This window comes from Nanorana parkeri, unplaced genomic scaffold (assembly GCF_000935625.1).
Source record: "Nanorana parkeri isolate BGI_ZX_2015 unplaced genomic scaffold, ASM93562v1 scaffold1813, whole genome shotgun sequence".
In the NCBI taxonomy this organism is placed as follows: Eukaryota; Metazoa; Chordata; class Amphibia; order Anura; family Dicroglossidae; genus Nanorana; species Nanorana parkeri.
The window spans coordinates 16,568-31,802 of record NW_017308081.1 but is presented as its reverse complement, the minus strand read 5'-3'; the positions used below and the strand labels follow the sequence as shown (position 1 = coordinate 31,802).

The 15,235-nt window shown below is 39.4% G+C and overlaps 1 protein-coding gene across 3 annotated transcripts in view; it reads left to right on the top strand.

Annotated features, from left to right (window-relative positions):
* Positions 1–10,210, top strand: part of PAWR (pro-apoptotic WT1 regulator) — a 100,705-nt gene extending 90,495 nt beyond the window's left edge. For all 3 annotated transcript variants that reach the window (XM_018571707.1, XM_018571705.1, XM_018571706.1), the window contains exons 5-7: positions 2,335–2,476; positions 2,561–2,665; positions 9,060–10,210. In XM_018571707.1, the coding sequence (XP_018427209.1) occupies positions 2,335–2,476; positions 2,561–2,665; positions 9,060–9,146 (334 nt within the window). In that variant the 3' untranslated portion in view covers positions 9,147–10,210. The remainder of the gene's footprint in view (positions 1–2,334; positions 2,477–2,560; positions 2,666–9,059) is intronic.
* Positions 10,211–15,235: the final 5,025 nt, after the last annotated feature.

Genomic DNA, 15,235 nt, shown 5'->3' with positions numbered 1-15,235 from the left:
TATATATATATTTCTAAATTGATAAGAGCAGATACCTTTTTCTTTTGCTTTGTTGGATATTTGGTACAGGCACACATACTGGGGTTCTTCAGTTGCTCTCAGTTTATTTATTACTAGTGCAAGGCTGCACTAATCCCGCGAGCCAGGTCGCAAATGCGCCCTAAAATCACAGCTGGCACCTTTTTAAGGCAGTGGTTCTCAACCTGTGTACCCACATTTGTCCTTAGTCATTAAGTCGAGACCCAAGTTGCAATGGAATGGACAGCATTAGGTTACCTCGCATTCCAGTGCGGGCGTATGAACTGTGGCTGAGAGGTGCATTTCAAATGAATGGCAACGCAACACATCTCCCACACCAGCATGCATGGTAGGTGAGATTGCGTGGTACAGTTTAACGCACTGTACTAGTGTGAACGGTCCCTCAAAAACACTGACATACATACATACAGACACAATCTCACATACTCACAGACTTTCTTGCACAAACATACATACACACTTTTTTTTACTTTTTTTTTTTAAGGTCAACCACCTTTAAGCTTCATGCTGACACTCGGCACCGAGCAGCATATTTTGAATGGCTGCTTGGCCCAAGAACTAACAGTGCTGCGCTAGGGGGAGGCAGAGGAGCCCCTCACGTAGAAAAGTGGAAGGCATGCAGCGACCCACTGAACACGGGGTCACGGCCCACTTTTGGGTCACGACCCACCGGTTGAGAACCAAGCTTTTAAGGTTTTCACTAGTTGTTGGAGCTGCTTCCTAAAAAAAATCCTGCGGGTTCCTGGATTGGACAGACTGGCTTCTAAATAATTTGTCTACCCCTGCTATATTGTTAACAGATAAGTCAAAAATTTTGGAATTTTGATTGTATCTATAGGGAAAAGCAACTTATTTGTCAATTTCAGGATCCAACCCATAACAGACTGATGCATGGATTGTTAAAGATACTGATAGCGAAAGTACTAATAAAGGCGGTGTTGGGCTCTTCTGCACCATTGGTGCAAATTGACACTAGACTGGTGCTTTGAGTTTGGATTGCTATTTTGGTTTGGGATTGGTTTCTGCTGGGGATGCACCGATACTAGTATTGGTATCAGTGCAGATACTGAGTATTTGGGCGAATACTCATACTCGCCCAAATGCTCCCGATGCTTATCCCAATACCGGAACTTCCAGTATCAGGAAGCTGGGCGGCAAGTCATTACCCGCCTCCCGGCTTCCTGATTTGCCGGAAAGCCAGCTTCATGAAGACTAAACTTTTTGCAGAATAGGAAGGATAGAAGAATCTTTATATTACATTTTACTTGTCCAAAGAGTCTTATCATTTTTCTTGGGGCATCAAAAACTCTTAAGTATGAATACATTTATTGTGGGAACTTTCCTTGGTGAATTAAATTGGATATTTCAAGCACCTGCCAGCTGAGCCAAGCTTATCACCTTCAACTGTTGCTTGAAACACAGCTGTTGTCAGGTCTTGTTCCTTGCTTCTGTATCAGGGGCTTGCTTAGTTAGAAGAAAGGGAAATCATTAAATTGGTGAAGATGCCTTTCATAAGGTAAATATATTTAGTAAATTTGTTTCAGGTTTAGAAAAGTAAAAAAATGAATTTGACCTATATGTATATTCCCTTAGTTTAGCACCACTAAGGAAAGCAGTGACTCGGCAGGGCTTTACTGTATTTTGTGGTATTGGTTTACAGACATTGATGTTGCCAGTGCCCTTCCTTCAGGAAGTTCACATGGGGAAGTGCATCAACAATACTGCCATGCTAAGAATAAAGGAAAGTTTCACAGAAACTCATTAAGGCATTCAATCATTTAGAAAACTGCCTTCTGCCTTCAAAGAAAAGTATAGTAAATTTAGTAAAATGTGATGATCAACTTAGGTGTTAATAGACTAGAAACATATTTGTATTGTCCATAAAGGGCCATAAACATTAAATACAAGCCAATATACACTGAAAGCCATTAACAAGCATACATAAATATGAACGTAAACGTTCACATGCACAAAATTGTATGTATGCTTGTCTGTTTTGGTGTAGGACATGTCTAAATCCAGTAGAATTGGCCAATTGTTCCAAGCTGTCCAATCAAAAAAAAGAAACAAAAATACTGAGGGCATCGATCTCAATGCCTCACCGGTGATAAGCAAGTGAGGGACAGGGAGCCCCCTCCCTGTCTCCTCCCTTCCTCCTCCCTCTTTCACACGTAGCTCGGTTACCGAGTTGGGGGAAATATACTTTAAAGTGCATTTATGCTATAACTATTACTTTGAAACACACAGGTTCACTGTATTGTAAGAGAAATTGTAATCATGTTTATTGATTTTCAGCACAAATAATGCCCCAGATGATGACTCCTTAAATCATTATCCCCGTACTGATCGGGCAACTTGTGGCCACCACAACAGAGACCCAAATTCTGTAAATTCTGGACAGGGAACTATAGAGAAAAAGATTGAAGAGCTTGAAAAGGTAATAGCTTTATTGGATTGCATGTGTTTTATTGTGAACAACCTATACATTTATAAACATTCCGTTTTTATATTTATTTGACAGGAGCTAGTAAAAGAGAGGCAAGAAAATGTAAGATTAGTCAAGTTAATGCAAGACAAAGAAGAATTAATGATGAAAATGAAGGAAGAAATTGACTTGTTAAACAGAGTAAGTATACAATAAGTACTGTATATGATGTTTGGTACAAGAGTTATAGCTTTACAGCTGTATTCATATCAATTATAAATTATGATACAGAGTAGAGTTCTTGACTCATCCTTGGTTTGGGGTTCAGTGGGGCTATAATGTTTATTATCACTGTTACGATAGTGATGCTTGCTCATCCATTTGTGATATCCACCAAAACATCTTGAATTCTGACATAAACTAGACATCATATTAAAAGTTTTATTAGTCCATAACTTTTTCTTTATTTCTTCTGTTTTTATAGTTTGATACCATAACAGGAAATACTAGTATAGTGCTATAAACAAACACGAGAAAATAGTCAAGAAAATGGGAAAAATATAATTAACAAAAAGAAAACCCACAAGGAGATCATTGACTGTTTTAAGTGCCTCTAAATTCCAAATGAAAAAAATATATATAGTGCTTTATTACCTTGGGAAAGGTTTCTGTTGGCAGGCTCATAGTATGCACAAAGCTAAATCTGAAAATCTGCTTTAAGCTACTCTAGATATAAGAGTGACAAGGCTGCCTTTCCATACCCTGTATGTGGTCTACTCTTGGTTATCCTAAATTTGTGCTCCCACAACTGACTGCAACTGGACATGCTGATGCGCAGTGTGCCAACACTTCCAACTTCGTCTTTGGCTGAGAACCTAATAGGCTTCCTTCTGCACCTGTGCAGCGGGTATGCAAAGCATCTCGGGACTTATAGCCCAGAGAAGGGCTAGCAATGAGCAGCAGTGTCATTCAGGACACTTTTTTTTTATTGACAGTGAATTCTTTAAAAATTAATACAAGATGGTGAGTTACACTTTAAAGCAATTCTCCCTGCAGATCTAAAAGATACATTAATTAAAGCTGTTTAATAAATTAATTTAATTATGCATTAATGAATACAAAAGTGATATTAAACCTTCATAGTTTTTTTTAAAATTATTATTAGGAGGGCCAGACTTTTGTTTCTTTTTTAAACCTTTTAGTTTCCTTGTCCCTAAACCGCTAGCCCCCTCCCGGTGTGCAGTTGTCTCCATCAGCAAACCAGCTGCTGAGGAGACCCCTGCGTGTGTGTGTGTCCATAGACACACTCAGCTTGTGGCAAGCCATGCCCCCCACTCCCTCAGTCACACTTCGATTGATGGCAGCAGGAGCCTATGGCTACTCTGCCCTCAGTACCCTCCCCCAGGACCAGGAAGTTTGGGGAAAAGCGAGTAAGTTCCTGGTCCCGGTGGAGGAGATGCCTGGCGACAGGTAAGTGTGAGGGGCTAGGGGGTTACAAAAAGGTACTGGCCGTTTTTTATCTTAATGCAGAGAATGCATTAGGGGGGAAAAAAGCCTAGCTTGTAGCATAAATTTATATTCTAGCAGTGTAAGCCCCTGCACAGCAGAACTTAGAATTAAGCGGGAAAAAGCAGTCCATATGCTAACATGGACCATGCTCATTGGGAAGAAAAAGCAGAGATACACAAAGTCACTTTACTACTTTCTTTAACTGTACAGTTAAAGGCTAGTGGCGGCTCCATAACAGCCTTAGTTTAGAGAAAGTGAATTGAATTATGTTGGCTATTATTCATCCAAGAAGAGTGAAGACATCTGTGGTAGAAAAAGAAGGGACTAAAAATACACTGTGCCTATGGGATGCCCTTAAGGTATCCCAGAAATGGATTTCCACACATACTCCCCTTCTCTCCGTACAGGGGAACCCCCTTTTCCCTCCGGGATATGAACATCCATCAACTTTTTGCAAATGGACAGCTCGCTCTCTAGTTCAAGCTAGACATGTTTATACCGCTGCAGGGATTGTATCATTCTCGGAGATCCGAGGGAAACATCAGCTTACCTCTAGAGATATTTTTCAATTTCTACAAATTACACACTTTTTGAGGCAGTGCGCTGGACCGATCCGAGACCCGATGGTTATGACCCCATTTGAACAATTATTGACACTCACCCCCCATGGCCCAGGTCTCATCTCTATGCGTCCTTGATGGACTCCCTACAGAGGGAACTTCCTACCTACGCCTCAAAATGGGAACAGGAATTGGGGGGGCCCCATTGGAGAGGACACATGGTCCCAAATCTGGAGCATGACTGCAAAAAGTTTCTCGAGTGTACAGGCAGTGGAAGCGAACTACAAACTCCTACTGAGATGGTAATTAGTCCCTCTGCGTATCACCCGTGCAGTTCCCTCCAGGTCCCCATTATGCTTTAGAGGATGCCAGGCTGATGGGACCTTTAGCCACATATGGTGGGAGTGCCCCAAGATCCGGCGGTTTTGGTCTAGGGTGTATCAGCTAATTTATACTGTAACAGGTCGCTCCTTTCGCAAGGATCCGACGGAGGCACTACTCGGGAAGAAACCGGTATCATGCTCATGGACCCAGTTTAAGCTAGTCACTCGTATCCTAACTGAAGCCAAGAGAGTGATTGCACTCTTGGCGTACTACCTCGGTCCCCTTTGCAGCAGTTAAACCAAGAGTCTCACAAGTTATGTTTCTTGAGAAAATGTCGGCTGTCCAGTCAGATTTGTTGCCTAAATTTGAAAAAATATGGGAGCCATGGGTTGTCTCCTATATGCCCTCAAATTTCCATTTGGATTCACTCATTATTTAACCCCCCACCATGCCTGCTTACCCCTGTCCCCCATTCTGCTCTCCCCCCCACCCCCTCTTCTTTGCACTGCGTCTCCTTCACAAGATTTTTGGGCAGAGCCTGAACGGTGGTTTGACCACCCTCTTTGCAGTTTGTACTAGACAACTGATTGACATAGGTTGTGTGTCTTGATGTATACTGTCAATTTCTTGCAGCATACGCAACACAGATTGTTATGTACTTAAGTCTTTTTGTTTATTGGGCTGTATGTACAGCTTTGGTACTATTGTATATGATGTTTACATATGCGAAAACCAATTATTCTTCTAAAACAATAAAATTGATTGAACAAAGAAAAAGAAGGGACAAATCCAGGTTGAAGATGACTATTGTGGTAAAATATGCTTTTTACTTTACCTTTTGATAGATTATTATTTATTTATTTTTTTACTAAGTTCTGCTGTACCGAAGGGCAGCAGTACTATTGGCTCCCATAAAATATGTTTGACTGGCCATTTGGCATATTGGAGGCCAATAAATGTTTTTTTTAGGTGAATATGTGCAATTTGATTAGAGTGTGAATTGACCTGACCCAGGTTGAATCTCGGGTTAAATTCTGTAGTGAATGAATCCACTTATCACTAAGTAAATCAATATTCAGGATAGTGTGATCACAAAAACTAACATAGTTACATAGTTAGGTTAAAAAAAGTTCATTGAGGTCAACCAAATATGAGAGAAAGTAAAAAAATTAATTGGAAGCTTCCATATACAGAACCCTATACCCACATTTGATTCAGAGGAAGACAATAATACCTGGCATGGTCTAATTTGCTCCAGCAAGGAAAATAAATGCATTCCTGATCCCCTGTGGCAATCAGATTTTCCCTGCATCAACAATCTCTGTTGTTATTACTTATGAATGTTAATCGCCAGTTATATTCTGTTTATTTAGGAATGCTTCTAGTTTCTAGTAAACTGAGCGGGCTAGAACTAGCCCTTGAGGGAGTCTAAATCATATTTTCTAAGCTCTTTCTGTGCAGAAGCCTTTCTGTATGTGAAGGTTAAACCTCCAACCAACCTGTTCCTTCCGATACAAAGAATATTTTGAAATGCCCTTAAAGAAAAACCTGAAAAACTTTGTACCAAGTTCACTATATCAACTATTTATGTATATATCCATTGTGATCATATTCCCCCTTAAACGCCTCTTCTCAAATGAGAATTAAATCTGTTCAGCGAATCTTTCCTTATAGCTGAGGACCTCCATGCCTCTAACAAGTTTAGTTGCCCTTCTCTGTACTTTCTCCAGTTCTCCAACATCTTTTTTGTAAACTGGGGTCCAAAACCTAACTGCATACACCAGATGAGGTTTTACTAATGGTTTGTACAGTTATTAAGTCTATGATCTACCAGAACTCTCAGATCCTTTTCAGTTATTGAGCTTGTAAGTTAGCTCCAGGGCCCAACACACTGCCCTTCAGCACTCTATGCAGCATCTTTAGCTGCGCAGGCATACTGAGCATTGCAAAGCCTACATGTAGGGCATTCGAGAGACACGGCAAAGCAAACATCAATAGCCATTTCCTATGCATTCTATAGGAGGGCCAACTGAATACGGAATCATTCAAATAATCTAAGAGGTGTTTGCACCTCATACCATGATTATATGCCTTCACATATACTTTAGGCCAGTATTCTATCCATTTACAAACTCAATTTAGCAAATGCCCTTTGTTATTCTTCATGGCTTTTTTTACATTGGACGTGAGCCACATAAGTTTAACATTTAGCCTTTTAAACTTGCTGCCCATAGGAAAATATTTTGCAGAGTGATCGCATGCAGTGGATTTGAAACATTCCAATTTCTGTTGTCTGTTCTTTGATAACAATATTTCCTCCAGTCTATAACTGGGAGAGCAGCACCCAGCATTGGAAAATGTGTTCTGTTACAATAAGTGAGACAGAAAACAAAAGATGAATATAGCAGGGTTTATTACTCCAGTTGCAGACTTCTAAAAACAGAAATATTTGCTTAAAGGAGAACTATGGGGTTAAGGCTTTTCCCCATAGTTCTCCTTAGGGTAACAGGAGGACACAAACTAGCGTCCTCCCATCACCCTAGGCTCAGTATACCGCGAGCTGCAGCTCGCGGTATACTGAGACGCCGCAGCTGAAGCGGATCCCCACAATTGTGCCGGGATCCGCCCAGCTGCGTGACTGACAGCTGGCTCTGCCTATCTAGAGGCAGAGCCAGCTGTACCCGCCCCCTCCCACGTCCGTTCCGCCAATCAGCGCTGGCGGGGAGGTGGGAATCCAGCCCCTTCCCTGTCACGGCAGAGAGCCATGACAGGATCGAGAGGTGAGCGAACGCCGGTATGTGTTTGCTCACCTCCCGATCTACTGAGCCGACCTGTGACAGTTTCATTGTCACAGTTTGGCTAGAACTATGAGGTGAGTGAAAAGCACTCACCTCATAGTTCTCCTTTTAAAGAGGATCTTAAGGTACTCTTTATGCTTTTTTTAATAAGCAAATTAGTTCAAAAGATTACTGTGACAAATTAAATCATTAGCTTGTATCACATGAGGTCTTGACATGTTTCTCATCAATGTATTTAATCATAACTTCCTGTGACTAAGCATTTGTGTGTGAAACATGCCAAGGCCTCATGTTATACGTGCTGATAATCATTGCTTAAGTGGAGAAAAAAAAAACCAAAAACCTGATTCATGGCATGCGATTGTGTCAAATATCTCTTTCTGGAGCTGAAGTCCAGCAGCACATCTGAAGGTATATTGAACCTGGATTCCCTGGTAGTAGCTGCCCATATGTTTTGCATCATATTTCTGAGAAACTCCGTTTTAGATAAGTACTGAAAAATAAACCATATAGTAGTTTCTTGTGTTTTTTTTTTTTTTTTTAGGCATAGTGGTACAGAGATGACACACTCTCCTGGTTGAATTTTTTTATTTTTTTTATTTGTTATATTGTGGAGAAAGCAAAAGGAGAAATGGGAACACCCATATTGTAGCAGAAAGAGTGACACTTTAAGGTCGGGGGACACTTTCTTTAGAACTATCCAAGGGAAATAGAAAGCTAGTGGCTGCTTCAACACACCAGAAACTACAATAGCATTTTTCCTTGGAACTGACCTTTTAAATATTTTTGGTATTTTATCCCAAACTGGATACATTTACAGTGAATTCTGCGATAACTATAACATGCAGCTAAATATCCTATATATAGTAATTATGTACAATGGTAGCCACTTTTTTGTAGTTGTGGATAAAATAGGTAGGGCTTAGAACTTCTGTTTTTATGCTGCCGTTGTCACCATTGGAGAGATGCTATCTTGTCATAGGGACAGGAAGCGTGTGCAGTTCTCTCCAAGCTTTGTTCACCTTATCTACAACTAAAAATGTCCTGTGGACCTATGCTGCCCTTCAGATTCATTTATTTATATAATTCAGGCAGAAAAAGTGATTTCTGGTGTAGTCTGTAATCTTAAGACACTTTGCGAAAGATGTTTCTTACTGGAGCATTTAATCATTAAAATCTTGCCCTTAGTAATAAATGATTATTTGAATTGTGTTTAGCAGTGTATGATATTTAATTTGTTTATTCCTTCCTAATCTTTTTCCTCTAATGCTTGTTTTAAAAACCTGAATATATTTATACTTTGGAAGCTTGCAGATTATATAATTTTCTTTTTACAGTCCACTTTGCACCATGGCTTTGTAAAATAGTGTTTTTATTGGATGTCTTTTTTCATTCTTTTCTAAGGATTTGGATGATATAGAAGATGAAAATAAACAGCTAAAGCAAGAAAATAAGACCCTTCTGAAAGTTGTTGGCCAGCTAACAAGATAGAAGATACATGAAGTTTGCTGTGGAACAAACACTACTGATATTTTCTCTTGAGAGGCGGGTGTGTAGGGTAGGGGAAATTGGTTAGGGGAATATGGGGATCTTATGTCAACCTCTTCGATGAAGGGGTTCACCCAGTGCTTTTCAAAGAGTGGTCAAGATTGTATATTTATTACTAGAGACTGTGGCCTTGAGAGCATGAAATTGCACCAGATTTTGAAGATATAGCTCTTTGCGATAAACATGATTTTGCACTGTCATAAAAGTTATCATTTGACAGGTTTAAATGTTCAGCCTCCAATTTAAGTGATGTGGAGTTTATCTTTTTGTATCTTTTTGGGTAAAATGTGTTTTTTTTCTTTTTTTAAACTCAGTCATAACATCAGAGATTAAACTCATACTTGTTAAATACATGCAAGTCAGACAAGCCCAAGTTAAACACAGTGGACAGACAATTGTCAACTCAATGTCTGGAGAAATCCCCGGAGGACAAAGGGTGAAGGAAGAGGAATGTAAATTTAGTTACCGGAATGGAATGTTTTCATGTCTGGAGAGACCTAATCTTTACATGTAGAGTGATGATTTTGGACATTTTTTTCATTTCTCCATAACCTTGTGCATGTCACTGAACACATTTTCATCTGTGGAACTCATTGCAAGTGAATATGATGTTGACTGTTAAAAACAGAAGAGTGTACTTGTGTATACGCTAGTCACTAGCCCTTTTCAGAGTAATATAATGGACTTTAACATGTTCTTTCCACCTAATTATTTGTGTGCCCACTGATCCTTTTAATTTTCCATGTTTTTTAATGATCTGTTTTGCATACATACCATTACGTGTACCCCTTGCCTGGAAACAGTAGCAACTGTTTTATAGGCTGGCCCAATATTGCATAGTGCCTTTATATTTGTGAGAGATCTGTGAGCACTAGACATAAGGCACAATGGGCACATTTGTAGCATTACCTCATTTATAATGTGCTTTCCAGTTTTATGTGGTCGCCCATGTTCCTTTCAATAAGCATGCTATTGGATTAACAAGTATTCAGATGTAATCAAATGCTCAGACCACGGTTAATTCCTGCTTTGGCTAGACAAACTCTTGATCTCATTGTTAAACCATGTTTTAAACAAAATTTTTATAGAACTACAATTAAGATGCAGCAAGAACCATGCTTAAAATGTCATTTTGGTGTTGGCACCAATTACCATTAAATGGGTAAATAAAATTGCCAGTGTGGCAGGATTTCAGTGGAATGCTTTTTAAGCTTAGAAGAAACCTGTTTTCTGGTTTGTGAAGTAACTATTTTTTATTTAATATGTTTTTTTCTTGCATTTTGGCATTTCGCGAACCTCACAATACCCTGCACACTACATCAGTAGACTATAATATGATGGGTCTAGATGAAGCTAGAATCATTTCAGTTCCATGCCTCACAAGGTATTTTCTATATGGTTCAAAGCTCCACCCTACTTCAGAGATGCTCTTTCCTGTGCTTACAATTTGGTCCTGGATCACAGGAAAATGTGTATGATAGCTAGTAGGTCAGGAGCATTAGCAATTATATTTAATTGTCCAGTTATGTATTAAAAAGATAATACAATTTATTTTTATATCAAACTATCGGGAGTCACTGAATTCCTCTTAATATAAACATCATGTGTTCTCTGCATTCACACTGGGAGAGGAAGGGTCATTGTACAGTGCTGTCTGTGAACAGCTTTGTAGGAGAGGAAAGTAAAGGATAAGCTCATTAATGTACTGCTACTCCTTCATTGTCCAATAACAGACTGATGGAGGAGAGATGACTAAGATAGCAAACCATGAGCTTCCATTTTTTTTCTTCTGCTCCCCGATTAGATGACTAAGTACTATTGCCATAATTTCAAGGTGGGGATGTAGAATTTCTACAAATTGGACATACTCTCACTTGCCACTTTATTAGGTACACCTTGCTAGTACTGGGTTGGACCCCTTTTGTCTTCAGAATTGCTTTAATTCTTCTTGGCATTGATTCAACAAGGTGATGGAAACATTCCTTAAAGAGTTTGGTCCATACTGACATGATGGCATCACAGAGTTGATGCAGATTTGTCAGCTGCACATCCATGATGCGAAGCTCCACCAGTCTGAACTGTTATACATTTCAGGATGAATCCATGCTTCCATGTTGTTTGCATCAAATTCTGACCCGACCAACTGAATGTCACAACAGAAATCGAGACTCATCGGACCGGGCAACGTTTTTCCAATCTTCTATCTTACAATTTTGGTGAGCCCTTGCAAACTGTAGCCTCAGTTTCCTGTTCTTAGCTGACATAAGTGACACTCAGTGTAGACTTCTGTGGCTGTAGCCCATCTGCTTCAAGGTTCAATGTGTTGTGTGTTCAGAGATGGTATTCTGCATACCTCAGATGTAACTAGTGGTTATTTGAGTTACTGTTGCCTTTCTATCAGCTTGAACCAGTCTGGCCATTCTCCTCTGACATCAACAAGGTATTCTTGCCCAGAGAGCTGCTGCTCACTGGATAGTTTCTCTTTTTCAGACCATTCTCTGTAAACTATAGAGATGGTTGTGGTTGCTGAAATATTCAAACCAGCCCGTCTGGCACCAACAATCATGCTATGTTCAAAGTCACTTAAATCACCTTTCTTCCCCATTCTGATGCTCGGTTTGAACTCCAGCAGACCATCTTGACCATATCTATAGGCCTAAATGTATTGAGTTACTGCCATGTGATTGGCTGATTAGATATTTGTGTTAACAAGCAGTTGAAGAGGTGTACCTAATAAAGCGGCCAGTGAGTGTATACGTGGGGCATATTACAAATATCCTGGCATTATGTTTTGAGCCTGGAGTTCAACTATGAGGTGAAAATATTTTATTTTATGCTGCCCCTAAAAATAGTTTATAGGTTTCCAGTTTTTTGCATCTGTCACTTTGCTTTAAGGTCAATTTGTAGATAATGTAAAGGCAGGTGAATAGGACTAGTCCAGCTGACTTGCTTCTGGATTTGCAGAAACTTGCATGCTCTGTCTTCCACATATGGTTCAATAAACCCTAGAAGCAGTGCCAAAACACCCATTAACAGGTTGTCAAAATAGAGGTAAATTGACGAATAGGCCTGTCCTCACTCAGATCTTATTTTCTTCTTCCCCATGTAGGCCACACACTGATGCAAAGCCAGTTCCATTCTGTTGGCATGGAAATCATTGCTAAACAGTAGCACAGATTTCAAATATGCTGCCAAAATATCTGTGCAGTAAAATATAATCTTGACGCTAGGTAACCCCTACATGACCTGATGATTGCTTGTAAATATCTCGCAGTTTATCACTACGCTTAGGCTATGACTATGACACTATGGGCTATTCTTACTCAAATGTGTGTCTTTTCTTTGACAATTTGAAGTAATTTGGTAGAAACAGGAATTTGAGTTGGCATATTAAAAACAGTGTTGTGTTCATATTACAATAAATCAATTTATTTGAGCAGTCCGATCCATTTATATGTTACAGTCTATATTTGAGTATGAATAAGTAGGCTAGTCACTCCATTGTGGCAGGTTGTCAGTAAAATAAAAGGGTGAACAAATGTTTTGCTGGTTTTAACTAATGATTTGATTTAGTTTGATGTTATATTTAATTGCATGTTTTAATAGATATTAATCTATCGAAGGGAAATGTGTCAAAACTGGAGCAGACAAAATCTGGAGCAGCTGTGCATGGCAACCAGTCAGCTTCTCTCTTCAGTTTGTTCAGTTAAGATTTGGAAATAAAGAGAGAAGCTGATTGGTTGCCATGCACAGCTGCTCCAGAATTTGGCTGCTCCAGTTTTGATAAATTCCCCTCATTGTCTGTGTAAAAATTGTATGTTGTTCATATTAAGAATAACCTGACAAAAGTTTGGCAACACACAACAAAATTTAAACCATCAGGTGTACACTAAAAATACACAATAGGTTGTTGAGAAATTTCATGGAACTAATTGGTCACTGGATAACTTTTCATTATGAAAAGTGGACTGTCTCCTCATGGCACACTGATCCAAAAAGCACACAATTCAGAAAAAACAAATTAGAAAGTATTTATTACCATGCATTACTATTATTACCATGCATTCTACTCATTTTAATTATCACATTTATTTTTTCATTGCACTTAATTTTTTTTCACACAGGACTGTTGAACTTACCATGTGGATGTTGTATTATCTGTTTTCATAGTAAAGTCAATTCACTGGTATTAAGAGTGAGTTTCTATGGGTATGTCATTGAGGAGAAAAGAAAAATGAACCACTCCTGGTACAGCTAATATATCACAAGACAAAGCATTCATTTATGAGAAACAGAGAATATCAATAGTTCAACGTGCACTTAAAAAGCAGAAAAATTATTCCAGGCCGTGCAATATTTACCTTTGAGATTTAAACATTTAGATATAAGAAATGTATCTAAAATAACAACTTTGTTAATTGACACATTTGTTGGGCACTTTTATAGTGGTACTGAGATAAGCTGCACATGTAGAACTTGTTATCATCCATAATATCTGCCTGGCATTGGCTTGCACAGCAGCGGCACAAAGAGAAGGCACTAAATACGGATCATTAATTTAAGGTGAACCTGTATACTATATTTTTTTTTTTACTTTTAAAAGGTTAGGCACCACAAAATGTCTGCTGTTACCTTGATTAGCCAGAAAAGTATCTTATGTTACCCCCCTGATTTAGTTACACTTTATTTCTGGGGCCTGTATTTGCCCTGACTTCATGGCTAAGCCTTCCAACATCCATCCCCCATCCCTGAAGATGCTTTTATTAGACAGGGAAATAGCAGTCAGGGGAGCTTAGGCATGAAGTCAGGTAAAGTAGGCCACATTGACACAGTGAAACTACATCACAGAGGGACAAAAAATGGGCGCTTCTGGCTTATAAAGGTAATAGTAGGCATTTTGTGTTTTCTGTGATCTGCTGGGTCCTGTACAGCCACTGTGATGAGCGACTTCCCCTCTGCTCTTAAGACACAGCGGGTCACTCACTTGGCACAGCGGCCATTTAGCGTGACCTCATGGTACCGCCCCTTGTACAATCGTAACATGCCTGTTGTTCATCCATAAAGATATTTTGCATTTTCTGAATGACCACTGTGTTGAGCGAGTGACACCCCCCCAGTTTCATTATTAAGCAATTCAGTAGCTGCAGTCCTGCAGTGTTTTACAGAATTCCCAAGCTGGACCAATGTAATATATATAAATGTTATAGCTCGAGTTCAGCTTTAAAGTTTTAAATTATATTGCAAATGCTGTTAATTTTGTGTGTCGAGAATGGTATAAATATTATATATTACAATTTTAACTGTTGTTTAATTAACATTTAAGATAGTTATTCTGCTATGTAATAGGTAATATACATAAGGAGCTTGCTACATACTCTTTAAAATGGTTGGTTTACAATCAATGACTTTACAAAGTTGATGTATACAGGATCGGACTTGCCTGCCAAAGAACCCTCTGGCAGTGATGGGCCCTCACAAGCCTTCCTATTATAAATAGAGCAGCTACTGGCAACTAGTGGCCCAGAGAAAGGACAGAAAGATACTGTGGCTGTGCAGTTGTCACTGTAGGAAAGCACTACTACATGATTTAGGAAGTGACATCATTTCCTGGACCGCTGCAGCACTTCCATTCATTTCATCCCAAGGTAAGGTCAAGGTAAATGTCCTGATGAGTACCAGTGAGTTTATATTAGATCAACAATGTAATCACTCATCTGTTTTCATTGTGGAAGAGAGATCTATATCTTATTGGTAGGGTGACTGGGCCCCTGCACCCATACCATGCCCTCTCCTGTAATGTAAAATATGCCCTTTTATGGGGTGAGGTGGGTATGTAAAGCATTGCCTCTCTTGCTTATTTGTACAAAACAAAGCAGTCTAGAGAATCTAACATGCAGTACACAGTAACAGTGAAGCAGTCAGTGGTATGAAGCATGTTGTATAAAGTATAGTGCAGTGCAGCAGTGGGGTAGTAGCTAGGTAAAAACAGGACAGCCTCTCAGTCCCCCGTCTCCACCCGTCCTCTCATCTCC